This window comes from Panthera uncia, chromosome D2 (genome assembly GCF_023721935.1).
Source record: "Panthera uncia isolate 11264 chromosome D2, Puncia_PCG_1.0, whole genome shotgun sequence".
NCBI lineage: Eukaryota > Metazoa > Chordata > Mammalia > Carnivora > Felidae > Panthera > Panthera uncia.
Window position 1 is genome coordinate 77,686,715 of NC_064818.1, and position 22,182 is coordinate 77,708,896.

At 65.0% G+C, this 22,182-nt stretch overlaps 1 protein-coding gene across 1 annotated transcript in view; it reads left to right on the forward strand.

Moving 5' to 3' along the window:
* The window catches only part of LHPP (phospholysine phosphohistidine inorganic pyrophosphate phosphatase), a 119,002-nt gene extending 102,505 nt beyond the window's left edge, over nt 1–16,497 (forward strand). Inside the window, exon 7 of the mRNA XM_049646623.1 lies at nt 15,845–16,497. Within this exon, the coding sequence (XP_049502580.1) occupies nt 15,845–15,941 (97 nt within the window). The 3' untranslated portion in view covers nt 15,942–16,497. The remainder of the gene's footprint in view (nt 1–15,844) is intronic.
* Nucleotides 16,498–22,182: the final 5,685 nt, after the last annotated feature.

The window sequence follows — 22,182 nt, forward strand, 5'->3', positions numbered from 1 at the left end:
GCGTGCCTGAGCCCTTAAAATACACTGCACTTCGGGGCCCCTGGGTGGCTTAGTCCGTTATGTGTCCGACTCTTGGTTTCGGCTCAGGTCACGTGCTCACAGTTTGTGAGTGTGAGCCCCACGTTGGGCTCTGCGCTGGCAGCACGGAACCTGCTTGGGATTCTCTCTCTCCCTCTGTCTCTCCCTGCTCCTCCCTTGCTTGAGCTCTTTCTCAAAATACATAAACACTAAAAAGAAAAAAAAAAAGGCATTCGTGTCTCCACGAATGGAGCTGGTGTGCCTCCAGCTCCGTCTCTTGAGTTAACAAGCCCAGACCCCCAAAACAGCACTGAACACCCCCCTCGCCCTCCTCTTGGCCGTGTCCTGCAAAGTCTACCGCCTGCCCCCCTACCCTGGAGGGCTGCTGTGTGCTCCCTGCTCCTAGGGTGCGAGCCCCGAAGGTCGCCGGTGGAAAGCGCTGGGTGAAAGGCTGTATGGGAGAAGGTGTGTCATGGGGCCAGTCCCGGGACTTGGGGAAAACCCTGACCCCGAAGCCTGAGCTGCGAGGGCTGCTGGGTTCCCCCCCCCGGGCCTGTTTCCCCATCTGCAGAGAGGACAGCGTCTCCCTGCGGCTCACCGAGTAAACGCATCGGGAGGCCGTCACCCTCCTCACCCACGGCCCATGATGGCGGACGGGACCCTGCTGGAGCTGTTTCCAGGGCTTTCTGGAGGCCGCAGGGCGGACTCGTGTGGGGCTGGTTTATGGCTTCCCAGTAAATCGCGGGACAGGACTAGGGTCTGCAGAAAATCAGAGCAGTGCTGAGTAGATGTCCTAGAAGAGCGGCTCGTCTGCCTGCCTCCTGGAGACGGGCCTGACGAAAACAAGACCCCGTCTAGGACTCGCCCAGGGCACGGCGGCCCGCCAGGAGCCAGGGCGGCTTGCGTGGGGTCCCCGCACACACAGTCGGCCCACAGTGGGGCAAGCCGCCCCGGCAGGCTGGCGTCCCCAGGGGCCGGAACGAACCGCCCGCTCACTGGGCGGGCGGCTTTGACCATTTACGAGGCGCCGTCTGGACTGTGACGAATGAGGTGGCATCCGTCAGCTTTTCGGGGAACCTGGCCGGGGTGGAAGGTGCTAAGTAAATATGGGGGAGGGGCACTGGCCTCCCTGCTGGTTCACTCTAGGCTCTCCCTTTTTGTGCCTCAGTTTCCCCATCTGTATGGAGGCACGGATGAAGAGGGCCCCCTCCCCCTCCCCCTCCCCTGACCCCAGCCCCCATGTTTGTAAGTACAGGCAGGAGAGAGAGGGTCCTGGGAAGAACGGAGCCCAGGGACCCCCTTCTGCCCAGGCCTCTGCCGTGTGGGTGGCAGGCAGCCCGGGTGCCGAGATCTAGGCTAGCTCTCCAGGAGGACGTACTCTCCTCGTTTTGGGCCCTGGCGGGATTGCCTCGGGCCAGCATCTGTCCCTTCCTGGGCCTCGGGTTCCTCACCTGAGAAATGAGGGGTTGTGCCCTAAAGCCCTTCCAGCTTTGGGGTTTGGGGCTCGTTTGCTTTTCCCTTGGTTGTGTTTCATCCAGCAGGTTCAGGGAAGGTGCTGCCACTGGAGTCATAACCGGGGTCCGAGTCCCAGCCCTACCACGTGCTGGCCACGTGACCTGAAGCAAAGCCCTTGTTCCCGTGTCTTTGTCTCTGGGAGATGAGATCCCCAGTCTTCCCCGGGTTGACAGGAATGCGGTGCCACCATGGACATGCTGGGCGGACCCCTTGGGACTCTCCATCCTGGAGGTGGGGCGTGTGGGCCCGTCCAAGCCCCCGAGGGGCTGGCGGCCGGACAGAGGGGCCGGGGGGAGCCAGCCCCGGGTGGTCCCCGGTGACATGTGTCTGACGTTACAGGTAGGGCCCAGCCCCAGGGTTACCTTGGTGCACCCGGGCGGGCCCCCCTCTCTAATGACCTGCAATGCTCTGCAGAGCAGGTGGCACTTGTAAGCCCAGCCAGGTGTTTGGCCCCAGGGCCGGGGCTGGCCGGGGCTGGCCGGGACTGTCGTCCCCGTGGCTGGCCAGCCCCAGCCCAGGCGGGGCCGCCGCGCCTCTCGCGTCTGTCCGGGCTGGCGCATAATCTCGACCTTCCCGGCCTTTTCCATACCTCTGGAGAAGCGGTGGCAAGGCGAAACAAGGGAGTATTTTTATTATTACGTGTGCCATTAAGACAGCATTACTGCAGCCTTGGGGGGAAGTTCAAAAGAGAAAAGGCTCTACCCGTGGTCCCACCACACTTGGCGGTTTATCTCAGGTTTCCTGCCCGCTCCCTTCTGCGACCGGAGGCGTGGGCACATAGAACCCTCTCTCCTTCTGCTTTCCCCCTTCATCCTGCCTGTGGTTCACAGCTCTGCCGTGGTTCATGGAGCGGGTCAGCCGGACTAGGCTTCATTACTCCCCCGGGGTCGGACATCGGAGCCGGTTCCTTTCTTGTTATAAGTAGCACCGTCACGAGCATCTCTAAAAGTACTTTCTCCCCCCCTCGGCTCAGCAAACTTTTATTGAAAACCTACCACATGCCAGACTCTGTATGAGGTCTCTTTAGAATTCCGTCTTTAGGAAAGATTTCCAGGAATGGGGTTAAAGAACATCGTTCTTTTTATAGACCTCAACGACGACACCAGATGACCTCCAACAGAAAGTGGCAGCTTGCGATCCGGGGAGGAGGGGGGCAAAGGGGACAGTGTCTATTTCCCGCCCCCCCCCCCCCCCCCCCCCCCCCGCCCCCTCGCATGGTGTGATTCCGTCCCTTTCTCTGCTGCCCAGCTTCCGGTCCGTGAGGGCACGGCTGCCTCGAGGCCTCCCGAGTGCTCACGCTAACTACTACCGGCCAGCCCACCCGGTGCTGGCCACCACTCACCTAGGGGCTTAACACACACCACTGTACTCGGTATTCAGTCCACATCCCTGCACCTCAGAAGGGGAAGTCCCAGGGGGGTGGGCCGTGGCCACACAAGTCCACAGCCTGCGTGCAAAATGCTGCAGCCAGGCCCCCCCACCATAGCCGCCACCGGCCTCCGTGAGGTCGCGGGGGGTGTCATTCCCTCCCTTTGTGCACGGGGAGCTCACTCCGCACTCGGTGGCAGGTGGGAGCCAGGCCAGCAGCGCCCCGCTCCCTGCCTGGCACGGAATGCCCTTTCCCGGCTCCGGGATGGAAACTGGCATCGGGAGCCAGTTGTGAGTGAAGTGGATACAGTTTCTTCTATCCCTTGTGGCGCCGGAGGCTCCTGACCGTGGGTTAGTAAGTGACAGGCAGTGAACTCAGGACCTCACGACACAGCGCATTTCAGTGCTCAGTGCCCAGCATTGCATGCAGTGTTTCATTTACTGTCTCGTTCCATGGGGCCAGGATGCCCCTTTACGATAGCACAAGTCCTCTCCACTCGAGGGTGTCGGGTCCTTTGCGATCGCATTGGCCTTCGGAGGGACTTTCGAGCACGCTGGGTGGGGTCCGGGCACTGGCGCTAGACCCGCTCGGCCCGTTTCCTCTGTGCAGGCCCTGGGCCAGGCTGGGTGGATGAGGGCGGTCAGCAGGCTACCATGGAGGGGAGTGACTGTCACCCACCCCGGAGGCATCTTCAGAGACCTGTTATGTGCAGGATTGGGACTGAACCATAATATCCCGGCATGGGTCTCACGAAACGCAGGCTCTGGGACTCTGCTTGGTTCCTGGGATCTTTTCCGGCCGGCCACCACTGCACCAGCCTGCCCTATGCCCACCTCCCCCGTACCGCCTGTCCCAGGCCAGCACCTCCCTCTGTCTCCCGTCAGCCCCTCAGGTCACACATCCACCCACAAGCGGGAGAGAGGGGTGAGAGGGCCAGGAGGGTGGCTAGTTTCATGTGCAGGGGCCCCAAAGGCCGGAGAGAAGGGACTTCCCCGAACAAGGGGTGGCCGGGTGGGAACTCGGGAGCGTGTGGGAGCTAATTTGGGAAAACCTCAGCTGAACACTGCAGTGACCCACCGTGCTGGGTGCCGGGAAGTCGGGGCTGCAGGCTGAGCCAGTCTGGGCCCAGAGCCTTGCCGTTCCCCTTGGAGCCACGTAATAGGCTCTCTGGAGTGAGACAGCCAGGAGTCAGTTTAGGAAGGGTCACCTCCGAGTTTCATCAGACACCCTGCTGGGGCCTCACCGCGCCCTCCCACCCGGCAGGGACAAGACCCTCCCGGTCTGTGCTGCTAGGAAGGTTGTCCTTCCTGAACAACCATCTGCTTCTGTGTAATCTACAGGGTTTCCCTTTTTTGCTTTGGCTGCCAGGGAACTCCAAGCCACATTTTTGTTGTTGTTGTTGTTCAGATTCCCAGGCCTGTGGTACAGGTCTTTCCTCTCTTCTTTACTATGGTTTCTGAACCGGGTCGCTAACTTTCTCTGGCTGTCCTAGTGTAAACATCACCGTGTGCCTTTCTGAGCTACCCAAGACGCTGGAAACAGCTCTTTATTTCATCCGTGTCGTTCTTTGCGGCAGAAGCCTGTTCTTTCTCACTGCCGTGTGTTTCGTCCAACAACTAGACCGCGGTTCATTCGTGCTGCCGTTGCAGGGCACCTGGGTCGTTTCTCGTCTGCGGTCGTTCGGAACAGAGCCGGCAGAACGTTCCGGTCTACACTCCCCGGTGAACACGGTCTCATTTCCCCCGGGGCACGTGCCCAGGATGGAATCGCCAGGTCACGCGGCACGCCTGTGCTCCCAGCAAGGGGGTATCAGCCGAGCTGTGTTTTCCCGAGTGCCACACCACCTGCGCTCCTGCCAGCCACGTGCGAGGGTTCCCGGTGCCCCGTCCTGCCAGCACTCAGTATCCTCCACCCCGGCCATTCTGGGGGCGCGTGCTGTGTGCTGCCTGTAACTCCCCCGGCCTCGCGGTGCTGGGCACCTTTCCACGCGTGCAGCGGCCACGTAGACCCCCTGGTTTGTGAAGTGCCCGTTTTCACCCTTTGTGAGCGGAACAGGCACAAAGTAGGCGAAGGCTGGTGGATCCGAGGTGAGTCCCCAGAGTCCCCGTGTGAGTCCCCAGAAGGCATTGGGGTTCACGAAACCACGTTTCTCGGGTCAGGTTGCACCGTCTCACGCTTTGGACCCGAAACAGCCGCCGGGGAGGAGCGGCCCGGCTCGTCAGCCCGGGGCACCCTGACTCAGGAGACTTTCCTCCCGAGCAGACAGATCAGGACAGAGTTCGGAGGTGAGCCTCCTGATCCATCCTGAGCCTCTGTCTTCCTGTATCAAGGGGGCACATTGGTGCCGCCTCCCAGAATAGCTTGAGGAAGTGCCAGCCCGGCCCCCACCTGTAGCACACCCCCCCCCCCGCCTTCAGCAACAAGATCCCCCCCAGCCCAGCCACCTAGGTCTGCACGTGGTGGTGGAGAGGACACCGGGCCTTCGATGAGCCGAGTTCTGGGAGGGGGTCACCACCTCCCTGCACCCTCCCTCTCTCCTGGGCCACCTCATGAGACTTGAGTGTGCAAAGCCAGGGTCGCTGGGCTAGCCCTGGGGTCAACCTGGCCTCCCGTGGTCCAGCCTCCAGAGGAGAGGGGAGAATGTGGTCGCCTGCAGGTGGAGGAGGCCGGGAGTGAGCGCCCCCGCCCTGTGCTCCCGAGGACCCGGGTGGGAGCACACACAGACTCCTCGGGGGAGTCGGCCGTTGGCGAGCATGTTGCCGGGGGCCGGGCCGGCTGGTGGAAAACTAAACACACACCAGGTGTTCGACGTGTTTTTATCAAAATATTCCGAACAGCTGTCGGGGGTTCCTCTGCGCGAGGCCAGATGCCCAGCCCCCAGAGGGCCCGTCCCTCCGCCAGAGCGAGCCTTTTAGGTGAGCCCCTGCCCGCTGCTCGCTAGCCCAGCCCCGCGGGCTCCTGGGAAGGTCTAGGCCACGCTGCAGGCTGGGGAGGCAGACAGGGACCCCGCTCAGTGACCCCCGGGCAGGCCACCCACCCTCCCTGGGCCTCCGGGTTGCCAGCCGTAAGATGGGGCGGTGGCGCCTACCTCCTGGGCCGCTGTGGAGACCAAAGCCGCTAAAGCGTGCCGGGCCGGGGCCCTTGCCGAGTCCCTGGAGGGAGAGGGCTGTCGGTGACCGTCACTATTATGAATAATACTCTGAATAGAGCATCCCGTGGGCTTGGAGAAGTGGGCCCCGAGGGCAGGCTCATGGGGGGGCATAGGCTGGGTCAGCAGCTCCCCAGTGGCCGCCCCTTGTCTGTCTCAAAGGAGTCCAGCGCGGGCCCTTGCCGCCTGTCCCCGGGCACAGCCACACGGGCATCTCTGCAGGTCTGGCACCGCGCTCAATGCCCGCCGAGCAGGGGCATGGCGCTCACGCCTGGCGGCCCGGCTGGGTTCTGTCCACAGCCCCGGGGGAAAAGCTCCCCGGAGATACTTGGCCCTCAGGACCTTCTCCCAAAGATGGCGCCCGCTCACCAGACACGGAGCCGCTGTGGGCCTTGCCCCTCTCCTCGGCCGGAGCGGCCCCGCGGGGGTTCTTACCCACCCCAGTCCAACTCGCGCCGTCCGTCCATCCACCCGGACGGCGCATCTGCTGTGGGCCGCGCCCTGGGCCGGCTGCATCATCTCACGGACGGTCCACCACAGCCCCCTGGGGGGGGCGGTCTCCTCGGCCCCAGCCCCAGATGGGAGGCTCTGAGTGGTCTGGCCAAGGCCACACGGTGGGCACGGCCAGCCCGGTCCAAACCCGTGGCTCGGACACCCTCTCCCAGGCCCACCGGGCCAGGACGGCGGGAGGGCCACACGCACTCGGTCTGGCGGCCCCCGGCCCTCTCCACGCCCCTGTCCAACCCCTGCCCGAGCGGGAAGCCTGAGGCCCGCACGTGGTTGTGATCAGGGGCCTCCAGGGGCAGGCCTGAAACGCTCTCTGGGAACAGATCGAGGGAAGAAAAGAGAAGCCGCCCGCTGTTTGGACGACCTGTGGGAGCCACGGGGTGTGTGATGGCCGACTGCTCGGGCCCGACAGAGCTACCCGCCTCGGGGTCCTCTCATATGACAATGCCAGGCCCCCATTCCGGAAGATCGCAGCCGGATTCACTGGACCTATGTCCCAGAGAACCTATAGGTGTTCACTCAGGGGTAGGATGGGTCCTAGAGCCCCCTTGAGTCGGGCTTTGCGAGGGAGCCGGGGCGCGAGGGCGTTCTAGGCGGTGGCACGGGCGGTTTGGGGGACAGGACAGGATGAACACCGAAGGCACGGCGAGGGGCGGGGGTGGCCGGCAGGGCCAGGGCCAGCTCGTGGGCCACAGTAGGAGGGGTGGATCTGGTCTTGGCGGGGGTGGGGGACCGCAGGAGTTACGGCGCCCTGCCCGACTGCTTGGCCCTATCACCGCCGCTTCCGTGCAGCCCTCCCTCCGCTTGCCTGTGCTTCTGTTCCCAGCGCCAGGACTTTGCTCAGGGCCCGGCCCTCGGGCGCGGGCACGGGAGCCCGCTTTGCCTGCGGCACAGAGAGCTTGCTTCTCGGGGTTTCGTTGGACTGGCCACGTAGGTACAGGGCTGGCCCAGGCTGGGTGTTGATCAACACGATGTGGGCTCAACCCAGCATGTCCCGAGGCCACTGGTCTGTGACTGTGGCCTCACCGTGTATGTGAATCGAGCCAAGGCTGGCGTGGGGGCTCCAGCCAGCATCGGGGGTTCTGGGGCCCTCTCGTCAGGGTGCGGGAATCTCTCAAGATGGCCACCACACCAGCCGGCAGTGACGTGGGGCCACCCCTTGCGTTGAGCGTGTCTCCAGTCTGTTGTCAGCACCGTGGGCAGTGAGAGCCGCACAGGAAGCAGCTGGCGCCGTGGGGTGGGTTCTGGTTGACGGGGCGCCACAGGCCGAAACCTACCGTAAACAGGCCCGTTTCCTCCCTGTGGACCGAGTGGCCCCGGGGCGGGGGGGGGGGGGGGGGGGGGGGGGGGGGGGGGGTTGCCAGGGTCCACGGTGACATCCCTCCCGGGCTGGGCTCGGGCCCCCACTACCCTCTGCCTGGCTGGACCGCGCCCCTACTCCGGCCCAGCCCCAGGTGCCGGTGACCACAAGGCCCGGATGAGAAGGTGTCCCGGCGCTCCGTGGCTTTGCTGGGCGTGCCCAGCCGTGGGGGAGGCTACGTGTGGCTCCGGTGCGAACGTGCCTTTTCTTTCCTTCTCCACCGACACTGTGCTGTCCCCACTGCCGTTGTCGAAGGTGGCAGGCACTTCCCAGCACCCACCTCTGTCCCGGAGCCGAGCCAAAGGCCCCTCCGTCCGGCCGGAGGTCGACCAGCACGCTGGCGATTCCCAGCTGCAGAATCTGTCCTGTGCGCCAAGGGAAGAGTCACGACGATGAACCGGGGTTTAACTTTTCGAGAAAGCCAGATGCGTGAGGTTTAAGTCCCAGCTCTGCCATTTACCGCTTGGCGGCTTTGGGCACATGCCTTCCCCTCGTACGTCTGTGCCGTCACCTCCAGAACGGCGAGTCACGGTGCCCAGCTCACGGGCCCTTGTGCAGGGTACAGGGGAGACTCTCCTCCAAGCCCACCCGCAACAGGTGGGGGCCGGCACACGTCCGTGCCCTCGTTCTCGGGGTGTAGCCTCTGGGCCGCTCGCCCATCCCCCAAGGCGGGCGTGCTTTGCTTGCATCCTGGAGCCTGCCTGCTGGCCGGGGTCGGGGGAGGTCTGGTCTGTGGCGAGTGCTTTCCCTGCCTCAGTTTACCCTCCAGGGCTCAGCGCCCCCGAGGTTGATCCCACAGGTGCTTCCTTCCGCCGGGAGAGACTCTGGTCCTTCCCGGCTGGAGGACGGGTCAGCCAGGGTAGAGTTCCGGGCTCTGGGGTGTCCGGTTAGCCCAGCCCCGCCCATCACCCCCGCTCACCACCATATCCAGGTGAGGGGTGGACGGACCACGGGCCACAGGTGCACATGCAGGCGGGCGTGTTTCCCAGCTGGCGGGCGTGGGACCCTACCTCTCTTGACGAGCAGAGGCGGAGGGATGGGGAGACGGCCGGCCTGTGATGCCTGCGCCCCCCGTGCCCCCTCCGCCATCGATGTGAGGCTCCGGGCTCCACCGTCAGTTCCGTGAGGGGCCCGGTCACCCAAGGTTCAAGGGCGTTGGTGGGAGGAAGGCAGCATGAGGCGGCCCAGAGGCGGGGCGGTTCCCTTCTGCCCCTCCCCACCCCCACTCATTACAGCTCAGCAGGCGGCCAGGTGAGGGGAGACCCACGCGCCCGCCAGGGAAGGGAGCCGTGACGTGCAGCCACGTCCACCCCAGCAGAGGTCCCGGCCAGCAGAAGTGTGTTCCCGTTTCCTCCCCCGGCCCGGGAGCTGTGGGCCTCACGGGGGTCCGGGGCAAGCACTCTCTCCGGCCTGGGGCTTTATGTCGGTGTTTTCTCCCCGTGTGATGTGCACGCAGGTCAAGAAGCCCCCGGTCTGCGTGAGCTGGTGCGGCGAGGCCTAGGGGCCCTGGGCTGACCCGCGCACAAGCCGGGCCTAGGCAGAGGGGCACAGGCCCGAGGGCTGAGTGAGGACAGGGACGGAAGCCTGGGGCCCCTCGTGAAGGAGGGGCCCCACGGACCTCGGCCACACGCAGGCACCGGCTTCCGCTAGCAGAGGGCCCAGCGTTTTCCCGGAGGCGCCTGTCTGGGCCGGGCCAGGCCCCACGTCCCGAGCCGGCCCAGGGGGCAGAGGGATAGAAGCAGCCCATCGGAGATCTGACGCCAACTGCCCTCCCGCCACCCCACCGCGAGGTCGCTGGCCCAGGTCAGGGGGTGGCTGGCTGCCCCAGTGGCTCCCGGCAGGTGGCCGAGAGGAGGCATTTGCAGGAGGCCATACTCTGGCCCCCGGGGTCTTGGACTCCGGTGGCTCAGATGGAGACACACCCTGGGCCCTCAGCCCAGCCGTGTCCCCGCTGGCCCCACGGCACCCTCTGTCCTTCCCTCCAGCCTCGTCAGCACAGCCCGAGTTGGCGTCACTCTGATGCCGGTGCCCTGTTCCCTGAATCCACTTGGCTGGCCTGCCCCCAGGGCCCAGCTCTTCCAAAGCAATCTGGGACAAGGACACGTGCCCCTCCCCCCGTGGGCAACGTGGTGGCCTCCGGCCTAGGGGGCCTGTGTCGCGCCCTCTGTCACGCCCTGCCCCAGAGCAGAGCAGGGCAGGGAGGCGGGCCTGCCACCGGGCGCCGGCCCTCAGTAAGTCCCCGAGGGGAAGCTGCACCCGGGTCCCCGCAGCGGCTCCCGCGCCGGCCCCTTGTGGGCCCCAGGGAAGCAGGCGGGCACGGAGGTGGGGGGGTCTGGCCGCCATTTTTCTCCGGCTGGTACAAAGACTGTCCCTGTAAAGCTGCCCTGGCCAGGGCACAGACCGGCCTTGTTCTCTGCCCCTGTCGTTGCCTCCTTCCCTCTGCTCACAGGGCACGAGGGGGAGGAATAGCTAATGACAGGCGGCGCCCTGCCCGGGTGGGGGCCTTTGTCCATTCACTCGACGGCGGGCACTTCCTGGGTGGCTGCTGTGTGCCAGGCCCGCGTGGGCGACCGCCGAGGGCAGGAAGCCGGGCTCCTCCCTCTGGGCGGCCCGGGTCAGCGGAGCACCTACCAGAACGGCATGGGGGTCGCAAGTGCCGAGCGCTCAGAAAGGACAGCGCAGCTGGCCGGGTGGGGTAGAGCTGGAGGTGGGAACGAGTGAGCGGGGTCTTGAAGGGTGAGTAGGAGTTCGCAGCTGGAGCAGATGTGAAGAGCGTCCCCGGCCACAGTGTGGACAGAGGTGGTGGGAGAGCAGGGGATGCCCGAAGGGCAGCGGGCCCCAGACGCCGGGTGGCTGGCACCTGGCCGGGTGGCACCGGTGACGATGGGTTCGTCTGAGGAGCCGGGCTGTGGCCTGGGCGCCACCAGAGTTTACACGGGCAGAGGTGGGAGCAGAGGGGCAGTTGAGGAAGCTGCCGTGACCGACCCACAGGCTCTGGGCTCAGCCGGAGACACGCGAACGCCACCCGAGGAGCCCGGGAGGGCAGGGAGGGACGCGCTGGGCCTCTGCAGGACAGCCACCTGGGAATCTGCCTCTGCCGCTCTCTTCGGGCCGGGACCTGAGGGCCGCGTGCTCCCGCCTCGGGGTGACGTCCCCAAGGACCCGTGTTTCCACGCCAGCCTCTGGAGGGCAGTGAGGACGAGGCATGGGGAGAATCCAGACTTCATGTCCCCTTTTCTGGAAGTTTCCCTGACCCCGCAGGTCCCTGTAAGTGCCCTCAGAGCTCTCGCCCTATGAGCCTGGGAGGGCCGAGGGCAGGATGGGAGGGGGCAGCCCAGGGGGTTCTGTCACAAGCCCACTTGAGGCACGTGCCCACCATACAGAGGAGGAAGTTGGGGCGCAGAGAGGCAAGAGACAGCTCATGGTGGGCAGAGCAGGGCACGTTGGGGAGGGGCGCGGGGGTACAGGGAAAGGGGCCCCCCTAAGTCACAGAGGGGCGGGGGGGGTGACCAGGGCATACGTGGCCCGCAGCAGGGCCACTGAGGCCGTCCGCTCTGCCCGGGAGACTGGGGTCCGACCCCCCGACCCCGCCCCGACTTTGTGCATCCTCGCGGTCTCCTTTGTGTCTCTGCCCCTTCCCTCCACCCCTCTCTCCCCTCTCCCCGTCACCCTCCCCCATGTCTCTCCGTCCCCCTGCTCACGACTTTCCTGTTTCTCTTTCCTCCCTCTCTGCCTCAGTTTCTCCGTCCTCCTCTTCCTTCCTGTGTGTGTGTGCATCTGTCTGGTTCCTTCTGTCCGTCCCCCCACATCCTGTTCTGTCCTGGCAGGGCCTGCTCCAGGCCAGAGGGGTCTCTCGGCCCCTTTCTCCATCGCCCTCTCTGCTCTCTTCCCACTGCCAAGGGGCACATCTTTGCTGGCTTTCCTGGTTCAGCCTTTGCAGTGTGGCGCCTCTGAGGCCCTGCAGGTCACAGGTCACTGGCCAGGACGGAGCAGGGCGCTCTCTTAGGCCGTTGGACAGAGTGCAGTTGCCCGGTGGACTTGAGGGCGGGCGGCCCAGAACCGGCCCCCTCCTGGAACCCCGGCTCCCGGGGAGCCACAGCCCACGGCAGCGTCACGCAATTAAGCCAGAAAAGTCCGTGATTCCCTCTGTGTGTTGGCAAACACCGGCCGGCTGCTAATGCAGTCCTTTCTTTTAACGGATTCTTGAATTGAAATGATATGTAATTAAACCTAATTAGCCACGTATGCCATCCGGCTAGGTGCCGTATGCCGAGCGAGGCTGGTGAGAATCTCATTATAAAGCATCTTCTTTCACGGGCAGATTTCTCGTTCCTTCTCAGGGTCGAGTTCATTCGACTGAACGGGAAGCCGGGCCCGGGGGCCGGGGGAAGGTGTCTGAGGAGGGCAGCCGGGGCCAGCCACCCAGGGACTTGGATGATGAGCCGGGTGGGGGTTTGCTGGGAGCAGTCTGGTTCCTTTGAGCAGCCCACCCTGGCCTTGCCCTCGGGGGGCAAAGCTGGGAGTGCCGCGGGGACTGGGGTCGGGAACGTGGAGCAGGGCCCAAGGGTCACCACCTGGACAGGTGCGGTCTGAAGCCGGCCCGGCCTGGCTGTCCCCCCGCCCGGCCCTGGTAACCCCCTCATGGGTGGAAGAGGGCCGTGGAGCGACCCCCGGGCCCCAGGGGTGGCTGAGGGAGGCCCCAAAGGGCACGTCCAGGCTGGTGCGAGACTCGAACCTCGTGCACACAGGCCAAGCAAGAGGGGAGACCAGCGGCGGGGCCTGGCGGCGGGGGAGCAGTGATGCCCGCCAGGCGCCTGGCCTCCTGCCGGCCGCTTCCTGCAGGCACGTCTGCGAGGCCCCCTGAGCTGCGCCCTCACTGGTGCGGGGACTGCCGGGGCTCCAGGTGGCCGGGACATCCCCTGCGGTCCTGGTCCCAGCCCGCCTGCCCCTCTCACTCCAATGCCTGTGGTTACCTGGCACCCCCTGGGTCTTCCCTGTGCCCCGTATACTGACGTCTGTCCCCCCACCAGCCCGTGTGCCTAGGACGCAGGGCCCGTGCCTGCACCTGTTACTACCTCTGTTTAGAGACAGGGGCACCAAGGCACAGAGGCGTAAGGTGCTTGCCCACGGTCACACGGCGGACGGAGGGTGGAGCCAGGCTCATCCTCGGGGCGCAGAGGAGGAAACTGAGGCAGGGAGACAGTCGCCAGGGTCGGGTTTATTGCCGCTCAGGTGCTCTGTCTTCGTCTCTCTCAGAGGGCCCTCCCCGCCCACCGTCCGCCCGCCTTGCTGAGCCCTGGGCTCAGAGCTGCCCGGAGAAGAATCCCCTCCCGTACCTGCTCGGGGACGTGAGTGTTGGGGGCAGGTCAGCAGCCTCGGGGTGACCGGGCGCCCCTGCCCGTCAGTCTGTACTGGGGAGGGGCACCGGCACGCCGTGGAGCCGGGCATGGCCAGTAGCGCCCACCGGATGCTTCTGCAGGGCGGGAGGGCCTGAGTGCTGGCTCTCCGAGGACAGAGAGCCTCCTGCAGGAAGGGCCGTCCACAGAAACCCTGGGCGGTTGGGAGGCGTGAGCGCCATCCTGGGTGGAGAAAAACGGAGAGGACCCGGGATGGCGGGTGGCCAGAACCAGAGGTCTGCAGGCCTTCTTTGCAGGGGCCCAGGGAGTAGGGGCCGGTTGAGGCTCTGGGAGCCACATGCTGCATAGTTTTTTAAAATTTATTTATTTTGAGAGAGAGCGGGCACGTGTGTCCTGGGAGGGGCAGAGGTGAGGGGGAGGGAATTCCAAGCAGGCCCTGCACCGTCTGCGCAGAGCCTGATGTGGGGCTCGAACTCACGAACCGTGAGCTCACGACCGGAGCCGAGATCAAGAGTCGGATGCTTAACCTACTGAGCCACCCAGGCACCCCTGGCATATTCTTTTCTGTTTACAGTAGCTGGAGGGCTGCACAAAAGCAGGCTGCAGGCAGGGTTTGGCCCAGGGGCCACAGAGAACAGGTGCAGTGATGGGAAATAGGTGCCTTGTATTTGTCATATAATTTGCATTACACGTGACTTTTTGTTACGTACCCGTACGTGTGTATACGAAGAACGCTAAAAACGAGCAGGGTGATGGGTTTTCCCCTCCGCACCACCCCTGTAACCAACCACCACCCAGGTAAAGATCTAGAACGTGGCCAGCACCCTCGATCATTCCCCCCGCCAAGAAGTAACCATCTTCTGGCCTCTGCCCTGTAGAGACTGGTGGCACCCATTCCTGAACTTGGCAGAAGTGGGTCATCCACTTTGGGTTCCTTGAGCCTGTCGTGCTGCCCGTGGGGCCCAGCCACGCTGCAGCGTAGACAGCAGTGCCTTCTGAGTGGCGCCGTCGCGGTGTTGCGGTGTTCTGACGCGCGCACCTCCCGCCCCCTGTCTCTCCGCGGCCCTGTTGCCGGACGTTTGCGCCGTTTCCCCCCTTTTTGCCATCGTGACCGAAGCCGTTAGGAACATTCTGGTCCGTGTCCTTCGGGGAACATGTTGCGTGCACACGTAGGAGTGAAACTGGTGGGTCGCAAGGAGGGGCCAACGCACGGTTCGCTAAGCGGCCAGGCCACATACAACCTTTTGACGGTGACCAGTACCTGTTTCGGCACTGACGCGGGGTGACACAAATCTTCAGTCCCCGCGTCCGTCGGGTTATGGCTGTGATGGCAAGAATGAAATAATCCCCTGGGATACCTGCCCTGACATGAGAGCTATTCTTGCTCGAGGTGTTGGCCCCAGTGGGGGGGGGGGGGGGAGGGGGCGTCCCACACACTCATCCTCTTGTGTTGTCTCCGAGGCTCTCGGTTTGGGGCCTCCGCAGCCCCGGGGGAGCCACTGGGCCGACCCTTTAAAACGAAAAGTAGGTTCCCTTGCTCTAAAAGGACAGCCATTTCAGGGTAAAAGTGCTTTGCAAAAACCAAACCGTTCAAAAGGGACAATTTGGCTTTTAGGATGTCGTCAGAACCTGTGTCAACCACTTCCTTCCAGACCAGGGTGGGAGCTTCCGAGGTGGTGACCTGGGGGGATCTGAGTAGCAGGTCCCACAGTGTGCGGGTGGCAGAGGGGTGCCCCGCCCCCCCGCTGCCACCGGGCTCGAGCTAGAGCACTGGGGAGGGGGCTTCTGGTGGCCGGGACCTGAGTCTCCGGCTCACAGCCCCAAGGACGAGGTCCCAGCCCCTCCCACGCCGTCCAGACCGTCGGGGTGTCCCTAGGAGCCCGCCCCGGGGCCCTCCCCGCGGCTAGGCCTCCAGTCGCATCACGGTTCCCCTCCCACGTGCCCACCTGCAGCCCTGCTCCACCTCAGGACTCAGGCCACGGCCCCCCCTCCAGGAGCCCCCCTGTGTGGGATCCCCTTGGTGCCGTGTGGGCCCACAGGTGTCTGCGTTTCTGGCGTGGTCACACTTCCCTTGTGCTCAGTGTCCATCCAGACCTCGGGCAGTATCTAGGGAGGGGACGAAGGCTTTGGAGGGTTCTAGGCCCCAAAACCCCAGGCAGAGAGCTGCTTTGCCAGAAGCCCCCCCGTTTCGTGGGAGTGGCCTCAGAGGACAGTGACCAGGTGGCAGGGGGACCCCCCAGGGTGTGGGCAGGAAGGCGCTCCGAGTGGGTTGAGCTCATGGCCCTACTGTCAAGGGTGTGACGTTTCTGCCGGAAGCAGGGACGGAGCAGGGGTCTGTGGTCACTCTGCTCCAACGGAAGGGGTTTGGAGAGGTAACCAGGTGGGGAAATAGGAGGGGGAACGTGTGCGCCGGGATGGGGATGGCTGGGATTGGGGGGGCGGGGGGGGGGGCACATCTGCTAACCGGGCGCAGAAGGTTCTGGAGGTTTCCCAAGGGCAGGCCGGGCCTGTACTAGAAGCTGGGAGAAAGAGGGGTCACCGACGGTCTAACCTATAGCCCTGCTCTCCAGGCCCAGTGACGAGCACCATCCAGAAGTGAAGGCTGATGGGTACGTGGACAACCTGGCAGAGGCCGTGGACCTGCTGTTGCAGCACGCGCACCAGTGATGAGCCTCGTAGGGTCGCCCCGGCCTCATCCCTCCCCTCCCCCAGTGCCCGGACCACCCGAGGCCCCGCCCTCTGCCCTTGGCCCCGGATGGGCGGGCGAGAAGGTCCCAGCCAGGCACCTCTGGCTGCCTGCTTCCTTCCTCTGTCTCCCCCTGCTCCCCCCCCCCCCCCCCCCCCCCCGGGGAGAGCTGTTCTTTCCGGGATGTTCTTTCCCGTAGTGAGGTTGGAGGGTGGGACAGACCTGTCTGGGAGCCAGCTCAGGGGAACCCTCTGGGTATGGGCTGGAGGTGCTCCGGGGACACCCCGAATCCCAGGTCCACAACTCCCCAGCCGCACCTGGTCCTGTAAACGCTCCACCTACGGGGACTGGGACACCTGCCCACTGTGTCTCTACCAAACGTTCTCTTCTCACGAGCGAGGAGCCTGGAGAAGGCAGGGGCTTCCTGCACGGTCCACACAGCGCAGAGCTGAGCCAGCCTCCCTGGGACCACCCAGCGACCCCTGCCCACCTCCCGGCCCCCACCCAGAGTCGGAGTGGCCACTTAGCACCCACCCCCCCACCCAGGCCCGCCCCCCCCCCCCCCCCCGCCAACTGCGACAGCCCACTGCCTTCCCTACCCCACAAGTCACCTTGGAGCCAGAGGCTGGGGCAGCTCCCAGGGGCACCGAAGACGGCCGTCCTACAGAGCAAGACTTGTAACCACTGGGATCAAGGCTGCAGGCACATAGGGTGCTTCTAACTCGATAGACTTGAATGTGTCATGCCCGGTGTCTGCAGGGGCAACTATGGGTTGAATAAACCGCCCTGACCTACAGCCGACTCCGGCTTTGACTCAGAATTCGACTCCGGGAGAGCCTGGGGGTGGGGAGGGCTGTACAGGGCTGGGCACTGGCCTGGTCCTGCCGTGCACTTGAACCACTGAGCGCCAGAGCCCCAGGGCTCCCGAGACACCTCACGTGCCCCAACCCCGTCTGGGAGACGGGGGCCCTGCGGGGACAGCGGGCCGCCCTCGGCCCCACCCGGGGACCGGGTCGACCAGGGCAAACGTTGGCCCGCTGTCACGGGCAGCCCCGTGGACGGTGGTGGTGAGCCACAGGCTTCCAGAATTCGCTCACAGCCCGGGTTGCAGGTTTTGGAATCAATCAGCCCAACAGATAACCTGGTTGCTGTGTTTCTCCTCAGATCAATCCAGACCGATTGGAGAATCCAGGATTCCCCTCCGATCGATCCCATCAAGACGGATAGGTCTTGGGACACGACTTCGCATAAAGGAAGCCCTGGGTCCTCCACAACAGGGTTTCCACTGAGCGCAGGCAGAGGCAGGATAAAAGGCCGGACCCTGAACCCTGAGCCCCCTGGCACGGAGGTCCAGGGCCGGCGGGGGCTGTGCTGTCGTCCCCAGGCAGGCCGGCCACCATTAAATCGGGATTAAGAGGAACGAGTGGCCAGGCCTTTTCATCAAGATGAGAGGCCACCGGCGGGGCTGGTGTCGCTGGCGGCCGAGGGAGGAGGGGCGTTTGGCCTATTAGCTGGAAAAGATGCAAACTGCCTGCGCCTCGACAGAGTCCCCTAATTACAGCTTGCTAGATCAGCCGGCACGCGGTGGGCTAAGCTCACCAGGGCTTGGGGGCCAACGTCCAGGAGACGGGCTTGCCACGTTCCGGTCAGCTTGCCTCGTGGGTCTTTGGTTTTCCTTTTTTCTTCCTTTTCTTTTTCACAGGCCGTCCTTGTCCACAGGGGTCTGCGGTGGATACGGGAGGCTGGTGTTCTCTGTGCCTGCCGCCCGGGAGTGGGACAGCTCTGGGGGCCGCAGACGGCTGCTGGGTCTGGGTGAAAACCGTGGTGCCCCTGGGCTGTGGGTTCAGCGAACCCCACTTTACAGACAAGGAAACGGAGGTGTGGAGAGCAAGGACCCGCCCACAGGCTGACGGTAGTAAGGGCCGAGCTGAGACTCGAACCAAGGTCTGACCCACATCCATGTCCTCCCTAGTCCCTCCCACAGGCCTTCCGTGGGGGTGGCCTGTGGCGGCCCACTGGCTGTGACTTCCCAGGTGAGCCCCGCACACTGGCGTCCTCCCTCTGGAGACGACACGTTCTCTGGGACCGAGGTGCACTCAGCCCTAACGCCAGGGGGACCATTTCGGAGCCTCGGCTGTCCCATCTGTAAAGGGGTGGCTTCCTTTCCTTAACGGGCACCCCGGGCCCTGCGGGGGACCAGGCCCCTCCAGGACGCCCTGTCACCCGGCTGGGGGTGATGGCCCCTGTCCTGCTGCCACTCAGGGCGATGGTCCCTCACCCCCGGGGCCTCCCGGCTGCCCACTGTAGCCCCTCCTTCCCAGCAGGGTTGGGGGACAGTTCTCAAGCCACAGACTGACAAAGCCATCGGCTATGGGGCGGGGCTGGAGTTCAGGGCCGGCAGTGGCCTAAAAACCCTTCGGTCAGGAGTCCACCCCGGAGCTGCCGCCGAGAAACGGACCCTGCAGACCCAAGGAACGCGCCAGGCTGGCCCCCTGTGCCCTCTGGCCGAGCCCCGGAGTGAGGCAGTGGTCTGGGCCCCACCACACTGCCCGGCAGGACGTTCCAGGTTCTGGGGGCGACCAGAACCCCTTCCGGGAGGGGGAGGGGCGGACGGGGAAGAGAGGAGGACAGTCTGTGCAGTATCACCTCTTCGGGGGCAAAGGGCTTCACCTGCACCCGGCGCCTGGGAAAACCGGATTCAGACGGGGTTCATCACCTAGCAGGAGGCTTTCTGTCTCACATCGTCTCCAAGTCCAGGGCCGGCTGGATCCGGACGCCCAAAAATTCCCAGGCGACGCTGAGGCGGGGCAAGGGTCCCCCCCCCCCCCCCCCCCAAGCCCCCCCAGGAGAGAAAGGAGGCCGCGTGGCAGCAGGAGGGCCAAGGAGGATGTGACCTGAGGCTGGGCACTGGGCCAGGAGTCTGAGGCCTCAGCACGAGGCCTGGCCTCTCCTGTGGGGCCAGCGCTGCCCCTCTCGGGTAGACGGGCACAGAGGTGGGGACGCGGGGAGGAACACGTGTGCGCCTCCTGGGGGCTCACGGTGCCACCTCCCGCCTCAGCATGACTATCCGGTGGGCTTACCTTTTCTCTCCCTCAGGAGCATCCCGTTTAGACGACCAACATACTGGTCTAAAAAGAAACCCGGAGTCACTCAGGGTCTGGCCACAGTGACCGTTGAGGGGTGTTTCCTTTCGGCCGTCCTTCCATGAGAAGAGGAAGGTTTCTGATACGCCCTGGATCGTCCTGCACGTCTGCTTTGGTGCTGGGGAGGTTGGGGCTCTGATTCTCTCCGTTGCCTGACATCAGAGGCAGGGGTGAGCTGGCCCGGTGCGAGGGAGGGCACCGCAGAGGGCCCTCAGCCGGACCTGACGGCAGGGCGGAGGAGGGCAGAGTGCCACCCGGGGAGCCCAGCGCCCTGCCACCGGGGGCGGCACAGGGTGAGCGGCGGGGTGGCCATCGCCAGGCAAGCCGAGCTGGAGAGCGGGTGCCCCCGGAGCGAGGCCGGCGTGAGGCGGGGGCCCAGCCGGGGACACATAAGGGGACGCGAGGGGCTGGGGTCTGTCTAGGGCTGCTCTGTGCCCCCCTGGGGGGGGGGGGGGGGGGGACGCACACGAGGCAGGGTCCCTGGGCCTTCCCCCTTCCCCCAGCTTCAGCCACAGCAGCCATGCCTCCCCTGTGTCGTAAATTAGGTGTTCTTACACCATTCTGGAACAGGGCCCGTTGCTAAAAAGGAAACAAACACACGAGCCGGGTCCAGAGTGTACCTCACACCCGGAGGGGCACCGTCGGGACCTCGCTGGTGGGGGGTCTAGGCCGAAACCCCGTGCTCAAGTTTTACAGGCTTCTCAAGCCCATCCTCGAGGCTGCACGTGTCCCGAACGTCCCGAGCTCGGTCAGCCAGGGGTCCCTGACGCGGAGGGCGAGGCGCAGGGACTGTGTGCCCCGGAGCCCGCTCTGGCTCGAGCCGCGCGCGCTGGCCTCTCCCTGGCTGGCGGGGTGCTGCCCTCGGACCGGCCACGGAGGAGGCGCCCCTGCACCACCGCCTGGCCTAGCTGGGAGGCAGCTGAGCCGCGCGCGGGGCTGCGGGCCAGGCCTCCCACAGCAGCGTGGCCTGGAGCAAACCACTGGGCTGCTGAGGGCAAAGCCGACTCAACGACGCAGGCTCCGTGACAGGCAGGTCCCTCTACCAGCCCGGGCTTGGAGGTCGCACACGGGGGGCGTCTCCGCTCTGCCGTCCTAGGGTGCCTGGCTCCCGGCTGCAGTGAGGGGCCGGGCCCCTCTACCTCCAAACACGTGCGCATACACGTCACCCGGGCTGCCTGCACGTCGCCTCTAGGAGGGCTCCCTCGTGCCCGCGGCCGTGGCCGTGGCCAGCCCTCCCGCTCCCAGGAGCTTCCTCGACCCTTTGCATCGGAGCCTCCCGACAGCTCAGAGATGTCCGCTGTCCCCATCGTACAGACCCGGCCCCGAGACCCGGAGGAGGCAGAAGGGTCCAGGCTCTGCCCCTGCCAACCCAGACCTAACGCTCCCGTGGACCGAGGGGGGACCCACCGAGTTTCCCCAGAGCTGACAAACCACACAGCAGGCTCCCAGCGGCTGGGGACTGAACCAGGAAGCTTTATTTACACAGTAAGAGTAACAAGCAGATTCCTGAGAGACTAGAGCGGTACTAGTGCAAGACGGTCGCGGCCCGCGTGGGAGGACGGGCGGCCGGGGCGGAGGGCGGCACACACACGGCTCTGTCCCGGGCAGGGCCCGGCCCGGTACCACCCGCTCCGGCCGCCACACTTCCTGAAGCTCTGCGGCCCCGACGACGGGTCGGTCCGGGGAAGCACGCGACGGCCCCCGAGTCGGCCCGCGAGCCGTCACCGAGCCCCCGGGACATCTCCCCCACGCGCTGAACACACAATTTATTTGCCAGAGAGACTATGCTAGAAGATCAGACTATCCTACCTAGGCTACGAGATCTCTGCTGTGGTCTGGGTTCTTTTTCTCTTTCATTATTATTACCGTCTCTTTCTCTTCCTTTCTCTTTAACGATTAGGCAGTGTTTTCTCGGACTGGAGCCAACGGGAGGGGCTTGACCAACTACGTGGACGTGGCAAGGTGCGGTGTCACGGCCCGTACGGGGAGCACAGCGCCCTGGACCGCCCCAGCCTCGGCCCTGGCCGAGCCCCGGTGCCTGGGGCACTGCCCGCGCCCAGGCCCGAAGCGGTCATCGGTCAGGGGACAGCCCCGAGGCCACAGAGTGCACGTGACTTGAGCCTCCTGGGCAGACACGGAGGCGCGGCCCACACCGTGGCAGAGCCTCCGGGGCTGTGATTTAAATCCCACGGAAGCTCACTCAGACACGCAGCACCCCCCACCCCCAACACCCCCCACGCCCCCACCCCTGCCCGGGCAGCAGCAGCCAGAGCAGGGAAATCGCACACCGCCCCTGCACTAGGAGACCCATTTGAGCATTTGGGTTCGTTTTCTTTTTAATGCGGACTTTTCCTTTATTTAAATTTTCTTCCAGCGTACAAATTCACAAAACTTTCCTGCTACAAAAATTTTGATGAGAAGTAAGGCTTTCTGAGAATGAAGATCTACGTATGATCAGAACAAGCACCCCTGCGGCCTGGATGTTGTGTGTGCCCGCGGGCCCGGGGCCAGGCCCCGGCCTCCGCCGCGAGTAAGGCAAGAGGGTCTGCGGTCATGTAAACGGTGAGGCTTCGGCCCTAACCCCGGCCCGGGCCTGCGAGCAGCCGGCAGCTCCTGTCGGTCGGGCGGCTGTAGAAGATGCTCCTTCTGGAACAGGTGGGGATGCCTCTCCTCTCCTCCCAGCCCTCCCGGAGCCACCACCCTGCTTTTGTCCTTTCGGGCCCCCGAGCGGGCAGGCGGCCAGGCACAGCCCACCCTCCTGGCTCTGAACTTCCCCCATCTCCCTGCAGGGGCAGGAGGTCGCGGGCACCCACCAGGAGGGGCAGGGCCTGGACAACAGCGGGGAGCCTGCCAGCACACCCGCTGCCCCATGGGGACGGCCACATGCAGAGGGAGCCTCCCGGGGGAGCCTCCCTCCAAGCGCCTCAAGACAGAAGTCCTGGGGTCGGCAGGGTGGGCACACACTTGGCTCCCTGCACGGTGGGGCGGTGCCTCCTGCAGGGGGCCGGCTCTCTCCCAACACGAAATAACTGACGGGCCTTTCTTTCTCTGGGCAGAGGGGACAGTGGCCATTGTCTCC